This window comes from Rattus rattus, chromosome 2 (genome assembly GCF_011064425.1).
Source record: "Rattus rattus isolate New Zealand chromosome 2, Rrattus_CSIRO_v1, whole genome shotgun sequence".
Classification (NCBI taxonomy): domain Eukaryota; kingdom Metazoa; phylum Chordata; class Mammalia; order Rodentia; family Muridae; genus Rattus; species Rattus rattus.
Genome location: NC_046155.1, coordinates 163925020 through 163950139, shown reverse-complemented (window position 1 = coordinate 163950139; position 25120 = coordinate 163925020). Strand labels below are relative to the sequence as shown.

General features: G+C 50.2%; 1 protein-coding gene across 2 annotated transcripts in view; it reads right to left on the bottom strand.

Annotated features, from left to right (window-relative positions):
* Chst8 (carbohydrate sulfotransferase 8) overlaps positions 1-25120 on the bottom strand; it is a 105862-nt gene that overhangs the window by 66713 nt on the left and 14029 nt on the right. The window contains exons 1-2 of one of the 2 annotated variants that reach the window (XM_032893866.1): positions 13295-13486; positions 8353-8568 (exon numbers count right to left, since the gene is read on the bottom strand). In XM_032893866.1, the coding sequence (XP_032749757.1) occupies positions 8353-8482 (130 nt within the window). In that variant the 5' untranslated portion in view covers positions 8483-8568; positions 13295-13486. Of the gene's footprint in view, positions 1-8352; positions 8569-13294; positions 13487-25120 lie in introns of those variants that run through there. The other variant, XM_032893867.1, reaches the window with a different exon arrangement.

The window sequence follows — 25120 nt, the reverse complement described above, 5'->3', positions numbered from 1 at the left end:
TTGAATCTGAAAAGTTGTCCACAGGCTCCCATGTTCTGAACACAGTAGCCACAGTTGGTGCCATTATCTTCAAGGCTGTGAGGCTTTTAGGAGGTGGGTCTGGGTGTTGGATGCGGGTCCCTAGCGCAGCCTTTGAAGGAAATGTGTCTATCTTATTTCCGGTCTACCGTGAGGTGAATAGTCACTACACTCCACCCTATCCACACCCCCGACGTCAGACAGAGACATTCTAGGGCTTGTCCCTCAATAATGATTTGAAAGTTCCTGAAACCATGAGCCAAAAATGAGCCCTTCCTCCCTTAAGTTGTGTCTGTCAGGCATTTTGCAGTACTGATGGCTCCATATAAGAATACTGGCTGCCTTTGTCGGCAAAGGATCAGTTCATTCTCAGCAACCACACTGGGCCGCTAGTTTATAACTAGCTGTAATTCCAGTCCTCGGGGATCTGCCGCCCTCTTCTGGCCTCTGTGAGCACTGCATGAACATGGTACACACACACACACACACACACACACACACACACACACACACACACACACTTTAAAAAATCAGTCTTTTTTCAAGCTGGACATGATGGTGCATGTCTTTAATCCCAACACTCTGGAGGCAGAGGCAGGCTGATCTCTGTGAGTTTGAAGCCAGCCTGGTCTGAGTTCTAGGTCAGGCTACACACTCTGTGTCTCAAATAGCCAAAACCAAAACAAAAATTTGGTGCATCCAATGGTAGAAACTCTTCAACTCAAATCCTAGACCAAGGCTCAGAAATGGTACCAGTAACTAATACTGTATCCTCCTCTCGCCTGCTCCCATCTGCTGTATCCCGTGTGTTGTTCTGCTCAGGTATGGGACATCCTCATGACATGCAGCCACTGGATTTATTTTTATTTATGAGGCACATGGGCAGCATCTTCCATCTATCTGGTACAGGAAGTTGTAGGTGTGTCTGAGCTGGGAACCAAACTTGGGTTTGCAAGAGCATACCATAACCACTGAAGCTCACTCTCCAGTCCTAGAATAAGAAGTCCCATTCCTCTGTCCAGGGTGCCCAGTTTCCCATCTCCTGGGGCAAGGACTAGCTCTGCCCCACGTGTCCCAAGGTGGGGAGGGGAGGTGTTGCTGGGACTACAGCCTGGCTGATTCTTCAGCCATAGGTGATATCTCAGCCTCCAAGCCCCTCAGAGCTCCTCACATGACATATTCATTCTAGCCTCAACATATTTGTCAACACTGGGCTGTGCTATGGGAGAGAATTGCCATTCGTGTGCTGGGGTATGGGAAAAAAAAAAAGAACAGGCTGGCTTGAAGCCTTAGCATAAGACTTTGGGCATGGTCTTGCTTCCCTGTGCTCACGGGCCCAACAATTGGTGGTAACTTTTACAGTGTCCAAGGTGTGAATTTATTGACATGTGGTCAGAGGCTGGCAGTATCTATCTGGTCAATATCTCTGTGTCTGAGCTACCAAGTGACCATTCAGCACACCATACCAGAAGCCACGTGTTATAAGAACCATGCTGGAGTGTGGAAGTGGATGCCTATAATTCCAGCACTCAGGAGGAGAGGTGGCAGGATGTTCCTCATCTACTAGCAAGTTCAAACCAGAGGAATTCATAAAAAAAAAAAAAGAAAAGAAAAAGGGCTTAGCATAAGACTTTACAAGGTAAACTCTTGTCAACATTGGTGGTTTTTACTCTGAAATATTCTTGTTCTAAGAAATGACGGCTCCAGGGTGTCACACAGACAGAGAAGCCATCAGTGGCTGTCCCTTCGTCTAAACCAGAGGTCATCAAAGAAGGGACAGGGCTGTGACAAAGGAACCTCAGCCACAGCTACTCCATTCTGGGAGAGAGCAGAGAGCCCTGAAATGCAGGAAAAGCCACTCTGCGAGAGTCAAACAATACAGAACTTGGACCAGGCAGACGGCTCACTAGGTTAAGGTGCCCGCTGCCAAGTCTAATGGCCTGAGTTGGGTCCCCAGGACCCAGAAGGAGAGAACTGACTCCTGCATGCTGTCCTCGGACCTCTACAAGCACTCCATGTCATGTGCCCCGAATGAATAAATAATAAATAATAAGTTAATGCAATTTAAAATTATAAATGACTGATTGATTTATTTATCTCTATGGTCTGTGCACTGGTGTTTTACCTGACTGTATTTCTGTATGAGGGTGTTGGATCCCCTGAAACTGGAGTTGCCTTGTGGGTGCTGGGAATTGAACTTGAGTCCTCTGGAAGAGCAGCCAGTGCTCTTAACCTCTGAGCCATCTTCCCAGCCCCCATTAACTTAAATTTTTAAAAAGGATTATGTAAAAGTGATAAAAAACAGAATCTGCATGATAAAGTATCTCTTCCTCTCTCTCCTCTCTCTCTCTCTCTCTCTCTCTCTCTCTCTCTCTCTCTCTCTCTCTCTCTCTCTCTCCCTTTCTCCTTCTCCTCCCTTTCTCTTTTTCTCCCCCCACCTCCAATGCCCTGTACCTCAGGCTGGTCTTGAACTCACTCTACAGTCAGAGTTAGCCCAGACCTCTCAATGTTCTTGCCTCAGTCTCCCTGGTGCTGGGAAGCCAGCCTGCACTGCCAACCCTGGCACTACTTTTTCTTATTACTCCAACTGACCCGTCAACCCCACACTCACTTCAGCTTCATGGGTCGCTGACAGCATCTCACCTGGCCCCATTCAGACAAAACTCCATCCCATCTAAGCAATGAGGAAGGAATGATGGAAGGCGGATGAGGCCTCGGTGTGACCCCTGATGGAGGGGCAGATGGAGGCGTGACCAATGGCAGCTCACAGACATTACAGGAGGGCAGGAGGGCATGAGCTGCCTGGCAGGAGACCACAGAGCCACATGTGAATTCTCATTAAAGAAGCCAAGGGGAACCAAACCAAATCTATGTGTGCCTGCTTTGTGAGGATCTCCCTACTGGATGTAGAGCACAGAAAATAAAGGACAAATTGTTGCAATTAATTAAGACTGCAATGGGAACATTCTATATGACCCATGGCCCAGTGTCCTGAGTAAACAGGGAGAGTCAGAAACTTACATGTAGAGAGAGATTTAACGGGTTCATCAGGAAACCGCACTGCGTGGCTAGACCTGAATCCTGGGTAAGACCCTGGAGACACATATGTGTATATCTACAAGCCAATAAAGTTTCAACACCAACCAGACATTTGAGTCTTTTTTAAAAAAAAATTTTTTAACACAGGGACCTGCTATATTGCCCAGGCTCACCCCAAACTTGGTACTCTCCAGCCTCAGCTTCTCAAGGATTGCCCGCTCAGCCGTTGGATGCTTTTAAGGGAATGTAAGACGGTTGGATGTGAGGCTACAAACAAGAATTCTAATCATCCAAGCTGAGAACCATTGAAATATTTATGTGTGAATTGGGTCAATAACTGGTGTGGACCTCAAAACTCAGATATAGGGAGAAACGCGCTGAGAGGGAGAGATGGAGCTAGCCTGGCCAGGCTGGGGTGCTGGGGAGGGGGGCAGGCACTTGGGGTTCATTTTTCTATCATCCCAATCTTGATTCTATGTAATACAGAGTTCACAGCCACTGAAATGGTGTGCCAAAGTGAATGCAGACTCGTCCTTCTGAAGTCTCATTGTGCTGAGTCTCTTATCCCCAGTCCGGTCTTTTATTAGAAGGGCGAGCCTTCTATCAAGGGTCAAGAAGTGACCTTCTTGGGCTGGGCATGTGGGTTGGAAGTTGAGCACTTGTATAGGATGCTTAAGGCCCTGGGTTCAAACCCTAGCGTGTGTTTCTATCTAGGTGATTCCAGAAGACACTGGAGAGGCTGCAGCAGGAGCATTATGAGTTTGGGGCTAGCCTGAACTACATGGTTATACACAGTCACACAAACAAACACACCCGGGGGCAGAAGCTCTGGCCTTAGGACTTGCGATTTTGTAGACTGGAAAAATAATTGTAATTAGATAGGTAGGATTCTCTGGTAAACAAGAAAATCTAATCTTAGAATGAAGGTTAGCTCTCAGATACCTAATCTGTTGTCATCTGATTCTACAGTGACCCACAGGCTAATCTTCTGAGTGCTTGGGCCTCCAGTTTATGGCCCATTTTGAAGGTCATGGGGCTTTAGAATGTTTGGCTGGGCTGGAGGAAGTCTGTCACCAGAGACTCTGGTCGACTCTGGTCCATGCTCTCAGCTTCCTGTCTGCCAGCTGGGAGGGGGCTTTGCCTCAAGCTGTGGCCACAACGTCCTCCCCACCCCAATCCATGATGGACTGAAACCAGGAACTGAGACAGTTGTTTCTGTCTGGTCCTAAGCTTTGCTTCCAAAGGGGCTAACTTAAAATATAGCACTCTTTTATAAAAAGAAAACATGGCCCACTGTGGTGCTTTCAATAAAAACGGCCCTCATAGGCCCACAGGGAGTGGCAGTATTGGGAGGTGTGGCCTTGTTGGAGTAGGTGTGACTTTGTAGGAGGAAGGTGTGTCTCTAGCTGTAGGCTCTGAGCTCAAGCCAGATGACACCCCGTCTCCCCCCCAACCCCCGCCCTGTCTCATTTTCTTCCTGCTGCCTGAGATGTAGAACTCTCAGTTCCTTCTCCAACACCATGTCTGCCTGGTGCTCCCGTGCTTCCCGCCATGACAGTAATGGACTGAATCTCTGAAACTGTAAGCCAGCCCCAATTAAAGGGTTTTTTTTTCTTTTATAAGAGTTGGGGTGGTCATGGTGTCTCGTCACAGCAATGCAAACTCTAACTAAGACACCCACCTTACAGAAGTTGGTAATTTTGTATGATTCTGTTTGATGCCCTAGCTCAGCTGACATGGGCTAGCTGGCCCTGGAGAGATTCAGATACGTCACAGTTAACTACATCTGTCAACTTGACACAAACCTAGAGTCACCTGGCGAGAGGGAACCTTAACCAAGAAGTGTCTCCATCATATTAGTTTGTGCCTATTGTCTGTAAGGCATTTTTTTAAATGTTAATTGTGTAGAAAAGCCCAACCCACCTTGGGCAGTCCCATCCCTACACTGGTGGGTTTGGGCTATACAAGAAAGCTAGCTAACATGAGTCAGAGAGGGAGAGCACCAACGACCTTCATTCCTCCACGGTTCCTGCCTTGAATTCCTGCTTAACTTCCCTCAGAGATGGATAGGGACCTAGGAGTCATAAGACGACATCCCCCTACACTGCCTTGTTCATCGTGTTCATTACAGTGACAGAAAGCAGCAGCCTAGAACAATGTGCTTTCAACGCCTAGCAACTGTTCAGCGAGATCCGATCAGAGAGGAACCCAGAAAAGCCACAAGCACAGACGAAATTCATTCCCTTTCTCAAGTTGGCTCCTTGGCACCGATCTGCCAGCCTCTCCCGTCTTCTTGACGTAACAGAATCCACAGAACTCTCATTCTTAGTCTCAGGAAACTTCATACCCTGGTGTGGATTTTCCCCGTGTTCCAGTCCTCGCCGGGTGTCCCTGCTGACAGGACAACAGCCTTGTAGCCTACACCTCCTTGGAACAGAGACTCCCAAAGAGAGGGCTTGGTCAGGGCCGTCGGGCCACCCGGCACGCAACTGGGCGCATATGCTTTGTAAGCAATGGTTTCCAACAGATAAATGTAATCAAGGTTTATGTGCTCAGAGAAGCCAACAGGATGGGGTTGTTTCACTTGAAGGATCAGAAGAAAATTGTAACTAATGTTGTGGAAAATTACTTTGATATTGCTTTCTTGCTACCGAATCACAATTAGGCTGCTGCGAGTGGTACAGGGAAGGAATAAATGAATAGAAACAAATCAACACAAACAGCTTGTGTCAGGAGCACTTCGCTCTGGGAAAGGAACGTAAGCATTACTTAAAGTTTTATGACTGTGTTTGGTGTGATTTACATAGACCCGCACGGCTGTCCATCACGTAAGCACGTTGAGGGTGGCCCTGCATCTGCCAATGAAGAGAACTTCTCACCTGGCTCCGACCCCCCCGCTGATCCCTCACCCCTGCGAATCTGAGGCTCAGAACTCCCAGACACATTCTGGTTCCCACCCACCTGTAACTCACACATCTGTGCACTTGGGCAGCAGTGTCAGGGCAATGCTAGGTAGAAAGGGGGACAGGAATCCAGTGCCTGTGAATTTAAGGGTTCCGCTCTGCCGGCGGGCTGTAGGCACGGAAGGGCATATCCTAGGATCAACAGAGGAGAATCTCACCTGGCAACAGATGACCTATCCCAGGAATGGATCACAGAAGGGGCCCTCCTGCCCCACATGGACACCGTACATAAACTTATGCCTTTCCTACTTGGCCCCTCCCACAGTGCAGACATCAGATAGTTAGACCCTTGGCCTGTGTGTATACCGCAACCACACACATTAGGGAATCCACCAGAGGCTCGACTCCTCCAAGCAGTCTTCAAGCTCCCTTACTCTCTGGTTTCTTTTTGCACACAGACTACACAGAGTCACAGGGACCATTTTGTTCCTGTATCGTGATGGTTCTGTCCTGTGGGACCCAGCTGTGCCAACTCAATGTCACTAGCTATTCTAGAGCTCTCAAGAGGCTACAAAGTCCCCCAGAGGAGCCAGCTCAGTCACGAACACTCGCTTCTTCAGAAGCTAGGAGAAGCCGGGCCCATTTTTGACAGTTGCCAGCTGTAGAGGTTGACCCCGGAATGCGTCAGCACAGTGGCTTACAGGATGTTTCAAGGGCCTGCCACTGAGCTTGCTTCTTACTCACTGGGATGAAAGGGATAACTCATCAGCCTCCCCGCCCTGTGCAGGGCTTCTGGCCGCAGCTGCAGGATCCAGGCAGGATCAGGGCTCTCTGTGTGTTCCTTCCTTTCCTCTTGAGGCCTGCGGCCTTCCATCTGGGCTCAAGGCCACCGTATCACGGTTCAGAGCTCCAGTTTGCAGAAGCAAAACAATGAAGTGGGTGGTACAAAGAAGGGGGCCTGAGTTGGGGGGAGCTGGGGGTAGTGCTAGGGAAAGAGCCCCTGGCTGGAGAACGGGCACCCATGCCTCCTGTGGCCCGCACAAGCCATCGGTCTAAACCTCTCTCTTTCATCCTGTCCCTAAGAAGTGTGTTCATGCACATGTCCCTGGAGAGGAAGTACATCTCTGAGGGCTCCTCACAATAGATCTTCTAGTGCTGTGGCCTGCAAGCCCAGGTTTCCTCTTCCTCCTAAGCAGATTAGCCTGTGACAGCCAGCTCCATCACAGCTTGCTTCAAGAGCACCGGAGAGCTCCTCCTTCCACGCCCTATCTGCCTTAAGTCTTCCACATGCTCCTCCCACTCTCTGCACCCCACCATCCCCAGCAGACACTGACCATTCCAATGGGTCACAGGCACAGAGAGAACGAGTGTGTGTGGTAAGAGTGGGTCTCAGCCTCACAAAGCCAGTAGGTGACTTCATTTCTGTCTCAGGCCAGAGGGACCAGATTTGAGGGAAACCCCAGGCTGGACAGGGAAACTGAGTCATATTCTAGACATGTGAGTTCATGATGACAATCAGGGGTCTGAAGAATGGCTTCTCAGACTTCCACCAGCAGGCCTGTCGCCCAATAAAGTAATTAACAAATGTAACAAAATTATTTTTTGAGCTGGGATTTCACCACACAGTCCTGGCTGGCCTGAGACTTGCCATATTGACCAGGCTGGTCTCACACTCAGAGCTTCGTCTGCCTCTGCCTCTGCCTTTCTTTTTTTTTTTTTTTTTCTTTTTTTCGGAGCTGGGGACCGAACCCAGGGCCTTGTGCTTGCTAGGCAAGCGCTCTACCACTGAGCTAAATCCCCAACCCCTGCCTCTGCCTTTCAAGTGCTGGGACTAAAGGTGTATGCCACCACACCAGCTATAACAGAAGTTTTCAAGAGAAGACATGTTCATCTGGGTCTGATGATGCTGCCCTATAAGGCCAGCGACTCAGGAGGATAAGGTAGGGACACAAGTTCAAGGCCAGACAATGAATCAAAATAAAAATAATAATAAAAAAAAATGATCAAGGGGTAAGACCCTGGGTTCAATTTCCAGTGACATTTTTTTAAAAATAGAAAGACGTTTATCCTCTGGTATTCAGAACAATGTGGAAGACGTCCCGAGAGTTGGCAGACTTTCCTGAGTCTGAGATTCCCTGAAGACAACAAACTGGCTGACCAGATGGGCAGCCTCTCCATCGCCCACACCAGGGGCTGCTCAATTGCTATGGAAGCCAAAGCCACAGCCTTGAAACTGGAGGCCTGACACCCCCACCCTGACACCAACACCTGCCAGGAGGAAGTCAGTGCCCTTTCTCGGTTTACAAGGGCTACCGTCCTCCCTCAGCACACCAGGCCATCAGGAAAGTCTGCATGTGGACCCGCAGTGGTAAGCAGCAACCTCGGGGCTCACCTGGAAACTGCTGGGGGCTGAGCTCTATAGGGTCCTGCAGGCTGATGAAGAGAAGCAGGCCCGCAGCTCCAAACAGCAAGATGGACGAGAACATGCAGGCTAGCCGCATTGTTCCGAGTCGTGGGGTCATCCGGGGCGCACTCCGGGGTCACCTCTTGGGTGTAAAAGGCACGTTCTTCCCTCATTATCCACACCAGACATCCATCAGGCTGGGATCTACAAGACGGAAGGGAAGAAGCAGGTTTCAGTTGCAGGACAGCCCGTCGGGCTAAGGCCCGTGTCTCTGTCTCTGTCTCTCTCTTTCTCTGTGTGTGTGTGTGTGTCTCTCTGTCTGTCTCCCCACCCCCCCTCTGTGTGTGTGTGTGTGTGTGTGTGTGTGTGTGTGTCCTGTGCATGCATCCCTCTCTTCCTCCTTTTGGATTCGGACTCATTATGCAGCCTAGAGGGGTCCCGAACTCACAATCCTCCCACCCCTGCCTCCTGAGTGTTGAGATCACAGCCATTCACCACCATGCCTGTCCATTCTGACCTTCTGAAGCCCACAGAGGCTGAAGGGGCTTCTGTTGCTCCCTGCACCTCTGCCCTCCCTACAAGGGTCTCCTGTCTGCACCTTCCATAAAGTCACAGAGAGGCGCACTCTCTCGTTGTTGGGGGACAGCTAAGGGTGGTGAGAGCCTTGGCAGTTACAGGTTGTAACCGGTGAGCACCCCCCTACCCTGCCCAGCTGTGTGAGCCTCCCAGGAACACCATGCTCCCTCCAAAGGCTGCTCGCGTCCCTGCTTCCCTGCTTGCTCTTTTGGCCGCTGCAGACTCAGAGCATGCGCAGAGCTGTCCCTTCGCTCTACCATAAGAACAGAAGAAATGTCCTCCAACGCTCTAAGTACAAATGAATCAGACCAAATTATGGATCCAGATAGTTAACACCCCAGGGCTGGAGAGATGGCTCAGTGGTTAAGAACACTCAGCTGCTTTTTCCAGAGGACCTGGGTTCGGTTCCCATAATCCAACGTGGCAGTTCACAAGCATCTGTTCCAGGGGTTATGACGCCCTCTTCTGGCATCTACGGGCACTGCATGTTCATGATGCAGAGACATACACGAAAGCCAAACATCATACCCATAAAATAATACAACTTATTTGGTTTTGGGTCGGGGGAGAGGATGTTTTGAGACAGGGTTTCTCTGGGTAGCCCTTGGCTTTCCTAAAACTCACACTGTAGACCAAGCTTACCTCGAACTCAGAGAAATCCACTTGCCTCTGCCTCCCGAGTGCTGGGATTACAGGTGCGCACCACCTCTGCCTGGCAACTCTTTTCTCTCTTTTTTTCTTTTAAACAGACAGGCACACCTCACTTTCGTTTGAGTCTGAAATGTATCCCACAGATTCATATCTTTGAACACCTGGTCTCAGTTGTTGGTGATATTTTGGGAGGTTGTGGGGCCTCACTCAGGCCTGTGTGGGCTAGGTAAAGGTGAGTGGACAGAGGAAGTCCCCCAGATACCTGTTGCAAGTCTGCACAGGCGGATTCCTGATGCTTACAATATTCTACCCACACGCACACCATTGCAGGGACTTACATCCCACCAGGTATTCGCACAGATAGTCTCAGAGGGCTTATTCCTTTCCCATGGCTATGATAAAACACTTCACAGGAGCAAACTTAGGAGAGAAGAGCTTGGGCTGGAGGGATAGCTCAGAGGCCAAGAGCACTGGCTGCTCTTCCAGAGGCCCTGGCTTTGATTCCTAGCACCCACATGGTAGGTCTCAGCTTTCTGGTTCCAAGGGATCCATTGCCCTCTTCTGGCCCTTGTGGGTACTGCATGCACACCATAAAAAGTGCATAGGGAGATCTTTTATTCTGTCTCTTTTTGTCAGAGTGTTCAACCCAGCATTGTAGAGAAGGTGTGGTAGAAATAACTTCCTTACAGGTCCACTTGTGCACAGCAGGATGCTGGCCTTACACACTGGCCAAACCAGGAAGCAGTGAACAAGGCTTAAGCAGGGCTCAGGGTGGGGTGATCCTTAAAGGCCTGACCATAGCCAAAAGTTACTCCTTGTTTCTACTGAAGGAGTTTGCAAGGATCATGCCCACTCCAGCACAAGGCAGTGCCAAAGGAAGCTGGTGCCACCCAAGGCCATAGGGCCCAGGAGACCATCCCCACCTCATTCCCAGCCTGCAAACCCTTAAGCAGAAAGGGAAGTGTGTGAAGTCCTTTCCTGCCCTTTTCATGCCCAGAAAAAAAAATTTCCCAAGGACTAGACTGATTCTCAGCAATGCCTAGGAGCTGAGGAGTATGCATTCCAGCTTGGGTTTCTCCCCTCTGCAGTCTCTGTAATTATTTTTTCACTCAGTTAACTTTAATTAACCTGCCGCAGGCCTCTGTGCGCCTGGTGCTGGGCTCCCTGGACTGTATGGAGCAGGTGGTTCCCACGACCTCCCAGCTTTTATATTTGGGAAGCAGCAGTGTGGGGGGCTCAGTTTATCAGTAGAGTCGGCTCTGGGGCTTTCGAGCAAGCCATGACCTCTGTGCAACGGCCTTGTCCTAAGAAAAGACTGTTGCCACCTGTCAGTCAATGAGGTGTGGAGTAAGGAATCCTATCTTGCTCATAGTGTGCCCGGACTGAGAACCACAGAGTCTCAGCCCTGGGGATAACCAGGGCTTCCCAGAGTAGACTGGACTGCATCTCTAATCATTGTCTTATGAAGCCATAGATAACACCATTTAGACTTCAGGATTTCCTAAAGACCAGTGTCCATGTAGAGAGATCCTCAGAGCATGCCTGGTGCTGTTTCCCCAAGCACTACCTGCAGTGTCCGGTCCATCAGTCTCAGTCTCTGGATGCTGGAGGGTGTGAGGGACCCAGAAGGGGCAGAGCCATTCTCTGCCACCCTTAGAAGCTGCTTGGGAGCCTGGTTTCATACCCTCAGGCACTATCCCCCCACAGCAGCTGTCACAGCCCTTTAGAAGACTCAAAACAGTTTCAGAAAGGAGTTGGATGGGTTAAAGTGGCATTCTGCGGTGACACGGCAGAGAACTTTCAGAGAGAAAGCAGGGGACGAAGTTTGCGCCCTTTCTAGGCACACTGACCCCACCTGTAGACTAGAGCAGATAAATCCACACATGTCCTCGCCCATGCTGCTGACTGTCTACACACATACACCATCAATGGCCAAGCCATGTCAGCTTCCTGGGGAGCCAGACGCCTGATCTGGCCAAAAGTGGGAGAGGATAATTCTCACAGAGGATGAGGACCCCACAGGCCCATGTCTTAAGGGCTTGGCTCCCAGGTGGTGAAAAGTTGTAGACACTTTAGAGAAAGAGGGAACCTGGCTGAAGGAAGTAGGCAACAAGGGGTGGACCATTGGGACTATCTTGTCCCTGGATGTCACCTCCTCCTTTCCTCCACCTTTCTTTCTCTCTCCTGTTTGTCACAAGATCAAGATCCTCCTCTGCCACATAATCTTACTCCCATGATGTTCTCCCATAGCAAGCCACTATGGAGTGAACTCTCTGAAACCAGGAACCAAGTCAGCTCTTTCCTTCTTTACGTTGTCAGGTATTCTGTCAAGTAACAAAACAAAACTAAACAACTGATGTAGCGGGAGAGAGGCAGGGGAGAGGAGAAAGAATAAGCCACATCCAGCACAGAGATACCTGGGAAGAAAACTAACAGTGTTCCGTGGTGTCACCCTCCAGTGTCATTTGATGGACAAAGAACGGGACTTAGAACCCTGCGATCGTCACCTTGCTGTCTCCAGCCTGACCCTGCAGATGTGACTATTGCCGCCTCGCCCCCTCTCTTTCCCCACCTCTCACACAGCCATCATTTAGAGCTGCGGCAGAGTTCTGTCAACGGCTAAAGGGGTTCTGCAGTTTAACTCCGAATCAGCTCGCACCACATCCATGCCTGGAGACAGGCTGCAGCTCCTGGGCCTGGGATCCAGGAGAGAAGGCAGGAGACCCAGTTGTACAACAGTTGCCATTTCCAAGGTCCCCAAGACGACCCAAGGGCATGCCCACCTCCAGGAGCCTGTCTTAGAGGCTGAGTGGTTTCTCTACCTAGCTCTACACTCCAATCAGCTTTTCTTCCTTGGACCCCGTTTTCCGTGTTTGTTCTCACTGGGGACTATCCGGCCAGCTAACTCCTGGCCCCACGCAAAGGAGAAGCAAAAGGTCAGCTGCCTAGCCTCCTGAGGAAATAGTTTGTGAACTGGAATGCTGTAGGAGGGGGCCAGCATCCTGGAATCTGCAAGCCCTCTCTTCCTACAGAGATCTGAGAGACACACTCCAGATGACCTGTGTCTCTGAACCCTCCTGCAGACTCCCTCCCTCTTCTATAATCAAGCGGTATTTTCAAGACAACAGAGAGATGCTGGTCCAAAGGTCATTTGTCTCCCTCTTCTCTGAGTCCAGCTGTTGCCCTGGGTCTCAGGACCACAATGTGTCACAAGCCATGGCCTGGCTGCCCCGGGCCATGAAAACGAATTTGCAAGACCTCAGCTCCCACCTGGGACTGCCTCGTCCTCACTACATAAATTACACTCTGTTCTGGTGTCAGCTGCGAGTGTCCCTCGCCTCCCTTCAGCCTTTTCCAAAACCAACAGACAATAAGGAAATTCAAATTATTGGCAACGAAGAAGAGGTTGCAAGAGGGGTTGCTTAAGACATGAAAAATTCACAGGCTGGTTGAGTATTCATTCAACCCTGCTCAAAATTACAAAGCCTTCTAGTGGTTTCTCTCCCCAAGGCCTGAATGGCGTCACCAATTTTTTACTTTAAGAAAGAAAAGCTCCAATTAATGCTAGCACCTCCCGGGACACAGGACAAGGCTGAAGATTCCTCCCATCTCCTTATTTATTTGATTTAAAATGTTGTCTCTTTGGGGAAATTGACTTTAGGGTATAAGCAAAGACTTGAGAATTCAGCCAAAACACACGCACCTCCAGTGGCGGCAGCGGGACACGGACGACTCCAAGGACACGCCTGGCTGCGGCTGTTCCAGGATGTTCCTTCCAGTCACTCAGAGGACCCCTCTGGCTGTGGGGACCCACCCCCACACCTCCTGCCAGACAGCTTGGGAGTGCCCACGTGGTGAGTGGGCCCCAGGCCCCCAGGAAAGTTCTGTCCCTGTGTGTCCTCCTCACACAGGCAGGAGCAAACAATGCCGTCCCTCCCCGGCTGAGGGCTACGGGAGATGCGGTTCGTCGGGAGACAGGCTGCTATGGCAACTTGAGGAGAATGGAGCCAGGCAGTGCCGTCACCTTGAATCCGGCACCGTGCCTTCTGCTGCGGTGGCAGAGGGGACCTGGCACCCTGCTCTTCCCATTACAGCGTCTGGGCACTGGTAGCTGACCCTAGTCTTTCCTCCTCCGTCTCCTGGCCTTGGGTACTTCTTATCCGCTCCTCCTCGTTTGGAGGGAGCACTCCGGCCCAGTCCCCTGAGAGCACCACCTCCATCTGTTTTTGTCAGACTGCCTCTTCCTTGTGTGCATGGCTCCAGCTTACTTCTGAGACGGGGCTCTTCCTTGATTTCAGCTCATTAAAATCCTGCAGCTAATTAAAACCCGCTCTAACAGCAGCGGCAGCAACGGCGGCTGCAAACTCTGGGACTGGTCCCTCCAGTTTTATGCGTAGGCATAAAGTTGCAGTGCTCGGTACAGAAGACGGATGGCTGCAAGGGCTTAGACCCGGAGGCAGCGTTGCAGGCTCAGAATTGCTCCAGCCCTCCTCCAAAATCTGGGCCTCAGGGGTGCTGTATGCAGTCCTGAAATCCCCGAGGCTGAGTTTCTACACAGCCAGCACCCCGCACGGCTCACCTGCACCCTGAGGTAGGTGGGCTCGTAGTGATTGGCCCACCATCCTCTGCGCTGGTCTAAAGCCAGGCTCCCGCTAGTCACCCAATCCAGCTCTCACCCCATGCTCCTGCAGGTCAGAAAAATGGGCCCCTAGTGGTAAGGTTAAATCAGATTCAAATGTCTCTGAACTTTGTCCCCCAAATCCTTAAGAACCTTGCAGTCCAGCCTCACCCCAGTAGGAACACTGAACATCTCCCTGAAGGCTGAAGGAGTCCAGAAAATTCATGGCAACCCTGACAGGTGCCAAGGACCTGGTCCAAGAACTAGCAGGCACGGCCAGGTGACAGGTACCTTCTCACCCCAGGACATCTTATATGATCAGGGATGCTCACTCCCATAGGGTGGATGATAGGAATTCTAAAGACAGACTGAGTCCCTCCTAACCCTCACCCTGGCAGATCTGGTTTTGACCACTCAGTACCCCAAATCCTCGAAGCCCGCGAGCTTCCGGTTTAGCCCTTCCCCCACACACGGAGAGTGTTTACCACTGGGCTCAGCAGGAGCCGTGGGAGCTGGGTTGGAGGCCCTCTCCATCTTTGTATTCCCAGCACTCAGCACCATGCCTGGCACCAGAGAAGGGATCAATAACGCCAGTGCATGCGGAATGCGCATGAGTTAATAAATGGAGGTGTGGGGGGCTGTCAGGAGGGAGTGCACCATGAACTTGGAATTTTAAAAAGGTCATTTATGTTTCAGGGAGCCATGGGTTTGTTTTGGTTGGGTCTGGGCTGAGTACAGGGAAGAGTGTGTAAGGGAGGAGACTTCAACCCTGGAGTCGGTTTCCCTAGGCCCACTGTGCATCGGGACAGCACTTGGAATCCTTCCATCAGTTCGAGAGCACGCAACTCGGGGGGAGGGGGCTTGAAGCTATATTTTCAAAGGTAAAAGCAGAACCTCTCTCCTGTAGATATGCAAATTGTATATAAAAATATTTACATAATTTGGGTGTCATAAAATTGACGAACCTTTTGTATCGGTTGCCTTTCCCATTGTTATGATTAAACACCTGACAAGTGCAACTTACAGACGAAGGGGTTTATTTTGGTTCACAGTCTGAAGTTACAATCCACCATGGCAGAGGGGTTGTGGAAGCAGGAGCATGGAGTAGCTGGCTGGCTGCGTTAAGTCTCTCGACAGGAAGTGAAGAGAGACGGATGTCAGTGTTCAGTAAGCTTTCTCCTTTTTGGTTAATCTGGAACCGTAGCCCATGGGGTGGTGCCGCCCACACTCAGGGTGGATCTGTCCCCTCCTCATGTCAACTTCCCTGCATACCTTCATTAATGAAGCGTTCCCAGAAGTCTGCTTTCATGACGACCTTAAATCCAGCTAAGGCAACAATGAAGACAACCGTTGTACCTTTCGATGTGGTTCAATGATAGAAAACCCCTGACCAAAATTACAGTCCATGTGTGTTGATCAAATGTCTACGGAAGGGCTGGCAAGATGGCTGAGTGGGTAAAGATACTTGCCTCCAAGCCTGACAATGTATGTTTGAGCCGGACGGATCAACTCCTGAAAGTTGTCCTCAGACCTTCACATGCTTACCTACCCTAACACACACACACACACACACACACACACACACACACACACACACACACACACACAATACCAGCCATACAGTGATCCAGAACAGTCACAAAAGACAATGCTACACAACTGCACAGAATTGCCACGTTCAGAGGCAGTAGGCAAGACAGTGACTGCCCGGGTCTGCCCAGGGATGGTGAATTGTCTTTCAGTGGGTGAGTCCCACACTGGGATGATGAGCGGGTTGGGAGGTAGACCAGAGGGTCAGGAGGTCGACCATGGTGATGGCTGCACACCAGCTCGAATTTAGTTAATGCCACCAAACTGCACACCTAAAGATGGGAAGAATGAGACTAGAGAGGTGGATGGTTCAGGGCAGTTTACAACTGTTACCTACAAGTGCAACTCCAGTTCCAGGGGATCCTATACCCTTTTCTAGACTCTCTGGGCACCAGGCACATACATACAAGCAGGGTTCGGTGGTTTGAATAAGAATGACTTGTCTGCTGAAATAAAAGCCCCATAGACTTGTGTGTTTGAACACTTGGTCTGCAGTTGGTGGAATTGTTTGGGAAGGATTAGGAGGTGTGGTCTTGTTGGAGGATATTGGTTACTGGGGCGGACTTTGAGCACTCAAAAGACCCTTAACATCCCTAGCACACTTTCTGTTTCCTGCTTGCCGTCGTGAGCTCTCAGCTATTCCTGGTACCAAGCCTTCACTCTGCCGTCACAGACTCTAACCCTCTGGAGCCATGAGCTTTCTTTTATGAGTTGCTTTGGTCATGGTGTCTTATCTCAGCAAGAGAAAAAGTCATGAAAACATGGAAAAACACATACACGCAAACCAAATCTTTTAAAAATGATTGAAATGACGTATTTTATGGGACACATATTTTGTATATTTAGGTGTTTATCGGGCTCAGGTAGGGAGCTCATGTTCTGGTCTTGGCTTCCTCTTCAACCAGCTGGGAAACCTTCAGGACTCCATTACTCTAATCTCACAATCTGTTCTCATGCAAAAGATCAACTGCGAATGAGTTCCCAAGTTCCTAGCAGCTCTGGAGTGAGATATGTAAATACGGTCACTTTCAGCAGGACATGTGGCCATCTGGAGAGAGTGTCTGTCACTCAGGTCTGAGACCTGACCTTTACCACAGATCTTGGTCACTTCCATACAAAAGCCTCTGATAGGTTTCTGGGGCTGTGCTCTAAAGTCCTTCCAACCCAAAAGCACTGGTGCAGAGACATCTGGGTCCCTGTGGACTGAGTCCAGATAAACCATTTGCCTTCATGACACCTCTCAAAGGTGTCTCTGACAGCCTGGGCTGTAGTGTCAAGCTGCACACTGTATTCTTGGCTCTGCAAAGCCACACTCATCCACTGGAGGGCCTGCTGGCTAATGAGGCCACCTGGGGCCACTCTGTAGGAGGGGACCACTGTTGTGTGTGTGCACACAACATGCAGCCCTGCTGGGACCGTGTCCCACTAACTGAAAACTTCTCTGGGGCTGGATGGTAAGACTGGGTCTCGTTTTATAGCTTAGTTTGGTCTAGAACTTGCTATGGAATCCAGGCTGGGTTTGGACTTGAGATTTCCTCTGTCCGCCTTACAAACGCTATGGTTACAGATGCACACTACCACACAGAATCTGATGGAAATCACTTTAAAAAAGACGTTTAAACCAGTTTAATCATTTGGATCATGATGTATCTACAGCCAGACTTTTCATTTAAAAACCTTTAATTTTTAAAGAACTTTAAAAGAGCAACATGGGAGTGCATTTGGTGATGGACGTGGCCTCTATTTTACAGCTGCACCATTGATATCTCGGTTGTGACACTGAGTTACCACACAATACAACCATGTATAATATTATTATTCAGGGAACCATTATGAAGAGCACAAGGGGCTTCTGTTGTTGTTCTGTAACAACTGCGTGAATGTATAATATTCTAAAATTTTTAAGAATTTAGAAATCACGAACTTAAAATTAAAAGTCTCCTGGGGCTAGAGAGATGGCTCAGTGGTTAGGAGCACAGGTTACTCTTGCAGAGGACCTGGGTTCGATTCTCAGCACCTACATGGTGGTTCACAACCATCTGTAACTCCAGTTCCAGAGGATGCAATGCCCTCTTCTGGCCTCCATGGGGACTGCATGCACACGCTGCACCAGGGAGGACGCTGGCAAACACTCATGCCCATAAAATAAAAAATAAATAAATCCTAAAAAAAAAAAAAAAAAAAAAAAAAAAAAAAAAAAAATTCTGGCCTTTTCAGCTTAACACCTAGTGGAAATGAATTCTAACACTGCACCCATAAATAACAGAAAGCCCTTAGCATAGATCAGTCCAGTCCTCATTGTATATAAGAAACATCTTAAAGTCAGGGGGACTATGCTTTAATAGGAAAATTTGATGTGTTAGCAACTACTGGCCGATCTTTGTTGAGTTTTTCAATTGCAAATTGCACTTTAAAGATGCAAACAATTATTAATATTGATCTGGACTAAAACAATATTGAATTTCAATATATCTCCAACCCCTTTATGAATTACCCGGTGGACACGTGGAGATTATGATGGAAAAGCATCTGCATGCTCAATTTCTTCTCAGTGAGGATCCTTGAGGAGGGCTGACGAGATGCCTGGATAATGAACTTGACAGAAGGCTAGCTCGAGTCCTTGGTCACAGTTACAGATCTCCCCCAGAGCACAGGCCTCTATGCCCAGAGCTACTTGTCTCCCTGGGCTCCCCATCCCCCAGCCCATTTTACAGAGCACAGGTTAGGATCACATGCTTACATTCTTGAATAGAATTCCGTGTGTTTTAGAGGCAGGGAGGGAGGAGAATGGAACAGATATTTATCTCCCTCTGGTAACGTTTCAGAGACTACGCAGGACACTATAGAAATAGCCCACTTAGCTTGCTCACAATAACTTCTTGAAGTGAAAATCATTATCCTTACTTGTCACAGGTTTGGCTCTCTGCGAGCAGGCTGGGATGCAGTTCAGAGGTGTAAGTGTTTATTAAGGGCCGGCACTTGTGAAGCAGAAAGGAAGGAAACTGAAGTGGGAAGGACACGCCCTGCCGTGGGCAAAGCCTGCTGGAGCATCCTGCACTGGCAGCAATGGCTGACTTTCCTCCCTCCCGCCTTCTCTGTGGCTGGATGTGGGTTATCCTTGGAAGGGTGTGCCCTCAGGTGAGGCAGCTTGCTGCTGCTGAGGGAGATCCCCAAGGAACTGGCGGCCCAGTCCTTGACCACATCCACTGGGAGGTCAGCAAGCCCTCCCTGGGAAGATGGGGGGGGCACATCTTTCAGTCCGCCTCTCTGTTTCCCAGTGGACACAACAAAGATCTAGGGAGACCAAACATGTCAAGGTTACACTATAAATTACAGCCATCCCAGATCTGTCTGACTCTCTCCTCACCAGCCCCAGCTTTTCTCCAACAAAGCTTACATCAGACCGTCCTGACCTTCAGTTACTGAGACAGGAGGGTTTGGAAGTCTCCAGAGGAATATGCGGAAAGTTTGGCTGTGTAAGCAAATACACTCCCAGCCCCTCCCCCACGAACATCTGTGCCACATGTACGCATGCGTGTGCGCGCACACACACACTCACACACACACACACACACACACACACACCCCTTTTCACCCATTGCACTGCTGATAGGAGGAGGAGACCGGTTATTTGGGTGAAGGGCTCCCAGGGTGTATAGCTTGGAGACCGTCTTTTCCCAGTAGATCCACTGGATCTTGCCAAGAGCAGCTGAGAATGCATGGTGTTGCACGGCCGGCCTCCTTTTACTTCCAGCAAGCAGTAAGCTATTCACATTTCCCAGCTGCTCCAACATCCACAGCCACAGCAGGGAAAATTACAGGGAAGGAAAAAATTGCATATTTACTTCTCCAAATTGAAAGTTGGGGTATAATATGGGCAGAAAGAAGTGTGTGAGTAAAACCGGAGCGCCCCGGCCCCTGGCAGGGCTCAGCTGCCTCCAAGCTGCCAACAGTAATCCAGAGACTCTGGAGGAGGAGAGACTGGCGGGGAGGCTTGGCCTCTTTCCAGGGAATCCCTCTCCCTGTGGCTGGTGCAAGGCAGCCCCAGAGGACTTGCCTTTGGGCACTCGGCTGCCAGCAAAGCCTGGCACAGAGTGGGTGCTTAGGCACTGTGTGGTGAGCAAGGAGAAGGGGAAGGCACTCCCACACTAGAGCACTGGGTCCTTCCAGATGAAGCGATATGGCTGACACACGTAGATGCAGCAGGCAGGGGCGGAGTGACCCCTCCTCTACTTCTTTTTGAAAGATTTGTTTTTAGTAATTTTTTTAGTGTGTGTGTGTGTGTGTGTGTGTGTGTGTGTGTGTGTGTGTGTGTGTGTGTGTGTGTGTACCTGTCCAGGTGCCTGAGAAAACCAGATAGGTCAGAACTCCTGGGGGTTACAAGTAGTTTAGAGCCATCCACTGTGGTTGGTGGGAACAGAACTCAGGTCCTCTGCAAGAAAAGGTTGAGTGCTCTTAACCACTGAGCCATCTCTCCAGCTCAGCTATCCCTCTCTTGACCTGTGATACAGCTATTTTACTCATCTCTGGGACCGAGTACTGGCAGGAACAACTTAAAGGGTAAGATATTTATCTGGCTTATGACTGGGAAGATTTCAGCCTATCGGGGTGGGACGGTTCCCATCTTCCCAACATCCTCTGTCCCAAGTCACCTCTGCCCTTTATCCCCACCCCCCTTGGAAACACAGAAATATACATCCTTCCCTCAATCCCTTCCTGTTTCCTCCTACCACAAGGAGCTGCAGACCTGGACATCTGAGCCCATCTTTTCCTGTCTGTTGGTTCTAAGCAGGTTCAGCAGCTGGGGGCCTGGACAACCCCTCATCCTCTCAATACAGAACCACACTGTGTTTTCAGTCACTAAGTCCCTGGTCAAAAGCACCCCGAGGTCAGAGCTGTCCACCTCCCCACATCCACGTATCTCAGTGTGACCCATGAACTCAGAGTCAGTCTCTGGTAAGGCCCAAGCCCTGCCTTCATCTCTCATTCCCAGATGGTGCCTGGTGAATGAAGCCTGTGATTTTCTCTACTATGTCCCCCAGACCTTTTCTCCAATTCAGGTATCCAGGAGAGAGAGCACTGTCCTCCAAGTGTCGGATGCTCCGCGCAGTATTTCTCACTGGGTAGCATCCTCACGTTACATTTCCTGTGCTGTAAGTAGGTGCCTTGGAGACCAATCCCACAGGGGTACTTCTAGGGATTCCTGCTCTGAGGGCTGATGCCCTGGGGTGAAGGGAAGGGGAGTCAACCAAGAAGGCTTTTGAGTTCCTGGGACCCAGTATTATTGCCACAGCCCATGCTACCACACAGATGTTCCTGTCCCTTAAAAAAAGGATGTGTGTGTTGGGTGTTTTGCCTGCATCGATGAATGTACACCACATGAATGCCTGGGCCCGTGGGGGTGAGAAGCTGGAGTTAGATCTCTTGGAACTGGAGTCAGGGACAGCTGTGAGCCACCACGTGGGTGACAGAACCTAACCTGGGTCCTCTGCAAGAGCAACAAGTGTTCCTAAGTGCTGAGCCGTCCCTCCAGTACCCCATGGTCCCTGTGTTAGTTAGGGCTTTACTGCTCCAAAGAAACACCACGACCAAGGCGACTCTTACAAAAGAAACCATTTAATTGGGGCTGGCTTACAGTTTCAGAGGTTCAGTCCATTATCATCATGGTAGGAAGCATGGCAGCCTCCAGGCAGAGGTATTGGAGAAAGGGCTGACAGTTCTACATCTTGATCCAGAGGCAGCCAGGAGGAGACTCTCTTTTGCACTAGGCAGAGCCTGAGCACAGGAGGCTTCAAAGCCCACTACACAGCGACACACTTCCTCCAACAAGGCCTCACCTCCTACACTTTCTATGGCCAAGCATTCAAACACATGACTCTACGGGGCCGCACCCATTCAAACCACCACAGCCCTGTTCTTTGCAACTTGGCTGACGGTTTTTATTTTGAACAACATGCAGAGAAGTCTGGTTTCTCCTTGAGCCCACGGACTCTTTCTTACTCCCCCAAATCCTATACAGTCTCACTTCTCAGCCTCAGTGATCCAGAGAGAAAAGTGGTAAATCCTGGTGCTCCCAGGACATGGTGGTGTTCCAAGGCATTCGTTCGCCAGGTGGAGTGGGTCACAGTTATAAAAAGACCTTGGCCGACCAGTAGCATCGCACAGTGGGATAGCATCCACAAGACCCCACATCTGTGCCCGTGTACATCTCTGTCAGCTGACCGCAGTGGAATAGATTAACCCCCAACTTCTCTTAGGCTGCCAAAAAGAGAAAGGAAGATGGGTGATAAAAGGCATCTTGTGAAGGGACCCAAAGCAGTCAATCTTTGGTCTTTAGTGAGCCCCTGTGTGAAACAGTTCATTTCCAGTCATAAACACATGACCTCTGTATAATGAAAATTGCCCTTCAAGTGACACAGCCGAGGGCCCTGGGCAACAGATCCTGACTCTCAGATCTGCCGATCTGGGAACCTGGATGTCTACCATCAAGTCTTCTGATTCTCAAATCGGCAAGTGGTGCGGACTTTTTAAAAAGACTATTTGAGGAGCTAGGGGTATTCGCCTCAGTAGTACACATCGTGAATTTGAGAATGAGACTCCATGTTCAAGCACCAGGGAGTGAGTGGGAACTGAGGTGAGACTCATCAGAAATTCAGGCACTGGCTGGGCGTGGTGGCGCACACCTTTGATCGCAGCTCTCTGAGGCAGAAGCAAGTGTAGCTTGGTGAGTTCAAGGCTAGCCTGGTCTACACGGTGAGGCCTTGCCTCAATAAACGAAGAGAATCAAAACCTCATGTCTGAGCCCAATTAGCCCTGGGGTCCACTCTGCTATGAACAGCACAGCCACAGCTGTGAGGAAGCATGAATCCCCTGGATAGACGTGAGGTCTGATGTAGCAAAGAGCCACATAAAATTAGATAAGCAGGGTTGGGGATTTAGCTCAGTGGTAGAGCGCTTGCCTCGGAAGCGCAAGGCCCTGGGTTCGGTCCCCAGCTCCGAAAAAAAGAACCAAAAAAAAAAAAAAAATTAGATAAGCAGAGGAAAGGCTCTGAGTCGTTGGTGTGCCAACCTGCCTTGGCCTCGCTGGTTAGGAGCTGGCTTCCACCGCTCTGGAACCTATGGTGCTCATGCAGAAACATGGGGTTCCAGCCTGAGGCATCTGCTTCTGCCTGGAGGATGATCAGTGTGGCGGGAAGGGATATGGTGTGGGATATATGGTATCCCCCCACACCTGCCCCCTCCTTTCTCTGTCCCACCCCCTGCCTAGTGCTGTTACATACACACACACACACACACACACACACACACACACACACACACACACACTCACTCATGCTCACAGGTACCCACACCTATCATTACAGTTTGGGTGATGTTCTTCCCTTCCCCAGTCTATATTCTGAAGTCATAAACCCCAGCTCCTCAGAATTCGACTTTGTCTGAGAGTAGAATTACTGTAGACTTATCAGTTAGGATGAGGCCATCACAGAATAGCAGATGAGATGCCCCTGTGCTCTAAAAGGTGGTTTACATAGTGTGTTCAAGGCCAGCCAAGGCTACATGGTTACATCACAACAAACAAACAAGCAAAGTAAAAAACCCCATTGTCCTTAGAAAAGGAGACCTAGGGGACCCTTTATCCATGTGAGGATGAAGGTCTGAACGTCTGTGACATGCACGTGTGTCATGGCTCTGCTCGTGTCTCTGTGCTGATTAGCACATACCAAATGCATACACTTTCATCTCCAAACTCTTCATTCTGATGTTAGGACATCACCTCCAGCTAGGACAGTCCAGCTGCTGCTCCAGACCACCAGAGGGAACGTCCTCCCAAGTAACTCTTGCCCCCTACTCCACAGTGCTTCAGTTCCTCATGGTGGTGGGAAAATCAGGCTCCTTTCTCGTAGGGGACAGCAAAGCTCTGCCTGTCTCTTCCCTGGGCCTTGAGGGAGGACCTCGGAGGGTGGTCTGGGCTGGCAGTGTGGGGGAAGTGTAGGAGCAGCAGCCTAGCGGGGCCATCTGCCATCTGCACCACAGCTCCACTGTCCGCTCTGTCCCCTCTCTGCCTCAGGGTGCATCACTCCGGTGACCCCTGGGAACTGGAGCTAATTTTCCACCATCATTAGTGATGGGAAGACCTCAGGTTCTGCCTTTAATTAAAGTCAAACGCGGGGCTGAGGAGAAGCGCCCGCACGCAGACGTCCCTGTCTCGCTTGTAAAAGCCATATGCAAATAATTAAGCAAGGCATGGAAGCCATAATTAAAAATTTCACAAACCCCTCATTAGCTGAGCAGGCTGCACAGAGAAGCGGGACCGAGTCCCTCCCCCACGCCCATGGCAGTTCCTGCAGATGGTTAATTGGGTGTCTATATGGGGGGGTGGGGGTGACAGGCCACACCTAGGTGACAGTGCACCTGGCACTGTGCCAGCAGGGCTCCTAGTACATTTCCGAGGACAAAGTGGGCAGCTTCGCCTCTCTACATTCCAGGATATAGAGGCTCCACAATAGAGGTCCGGGTTTCAAATCTCACTGCCTCTCCTGGTGCATATACAGCTGGGACCCCATATACAACTGGGAAAGAGGGTGCATATACAACTGGGAAAGAGGTGCATATACAACTGGGAAAGAGGGCTCCCAGTGGAGACGAAAGACCCTCTCCATCTGGACGCGGTTACAGCTCCTACCCATCCTTGAAGCCCTGAAGTCTTTTTTGCATGGAATCTCTTCCATCCAAACATAGATCTCTGGGCCTTGTAGCCACTGCACCGTGATCCACACCAAGGCAAAGGCCCTGGACAGGGTACCCACAACCCGGAAAGCACTCACTCAGCCCTGGCTTTGATCAGTATCTGCGGGAATGGTGGTGCAGGAGGGTGCGTCTGACATCACTGTTACAGATGTTCTTTGGCTAATCTCTCCCCTTCATGCCAGGGGTCTCTCGCTCCAACTCTCAGCATCCACAGACATCTGGGTCACCTCATGATGGGGATTGATCTTGCCAGGCAAGTCACCACCGGCATAATCTTTACTTGCTCATTGACGTTTCCAAATGAATATTCACTTGTCCCAATTGTGGCCACTTGTTTTCCGTCACCTCTGATCAATGGTCTTCCTCAGAAGGCACGGTGCTCACTAGAGACACTGATTGATGGCCAGGAAGCTGCCTGGAGCACAAAGAGGCAGGATGTGATCTGCCAGCGAAGAGGCTAGGATGCTGCCTTCGCCTGCTTGCCTTGCCCGTGGGCTGTTCTGTCCTGCGCTGGACCAATGCTTCCACACGGCCCACGGCCGAGATTCACCCCCCTCGCTCAAAGGGAGT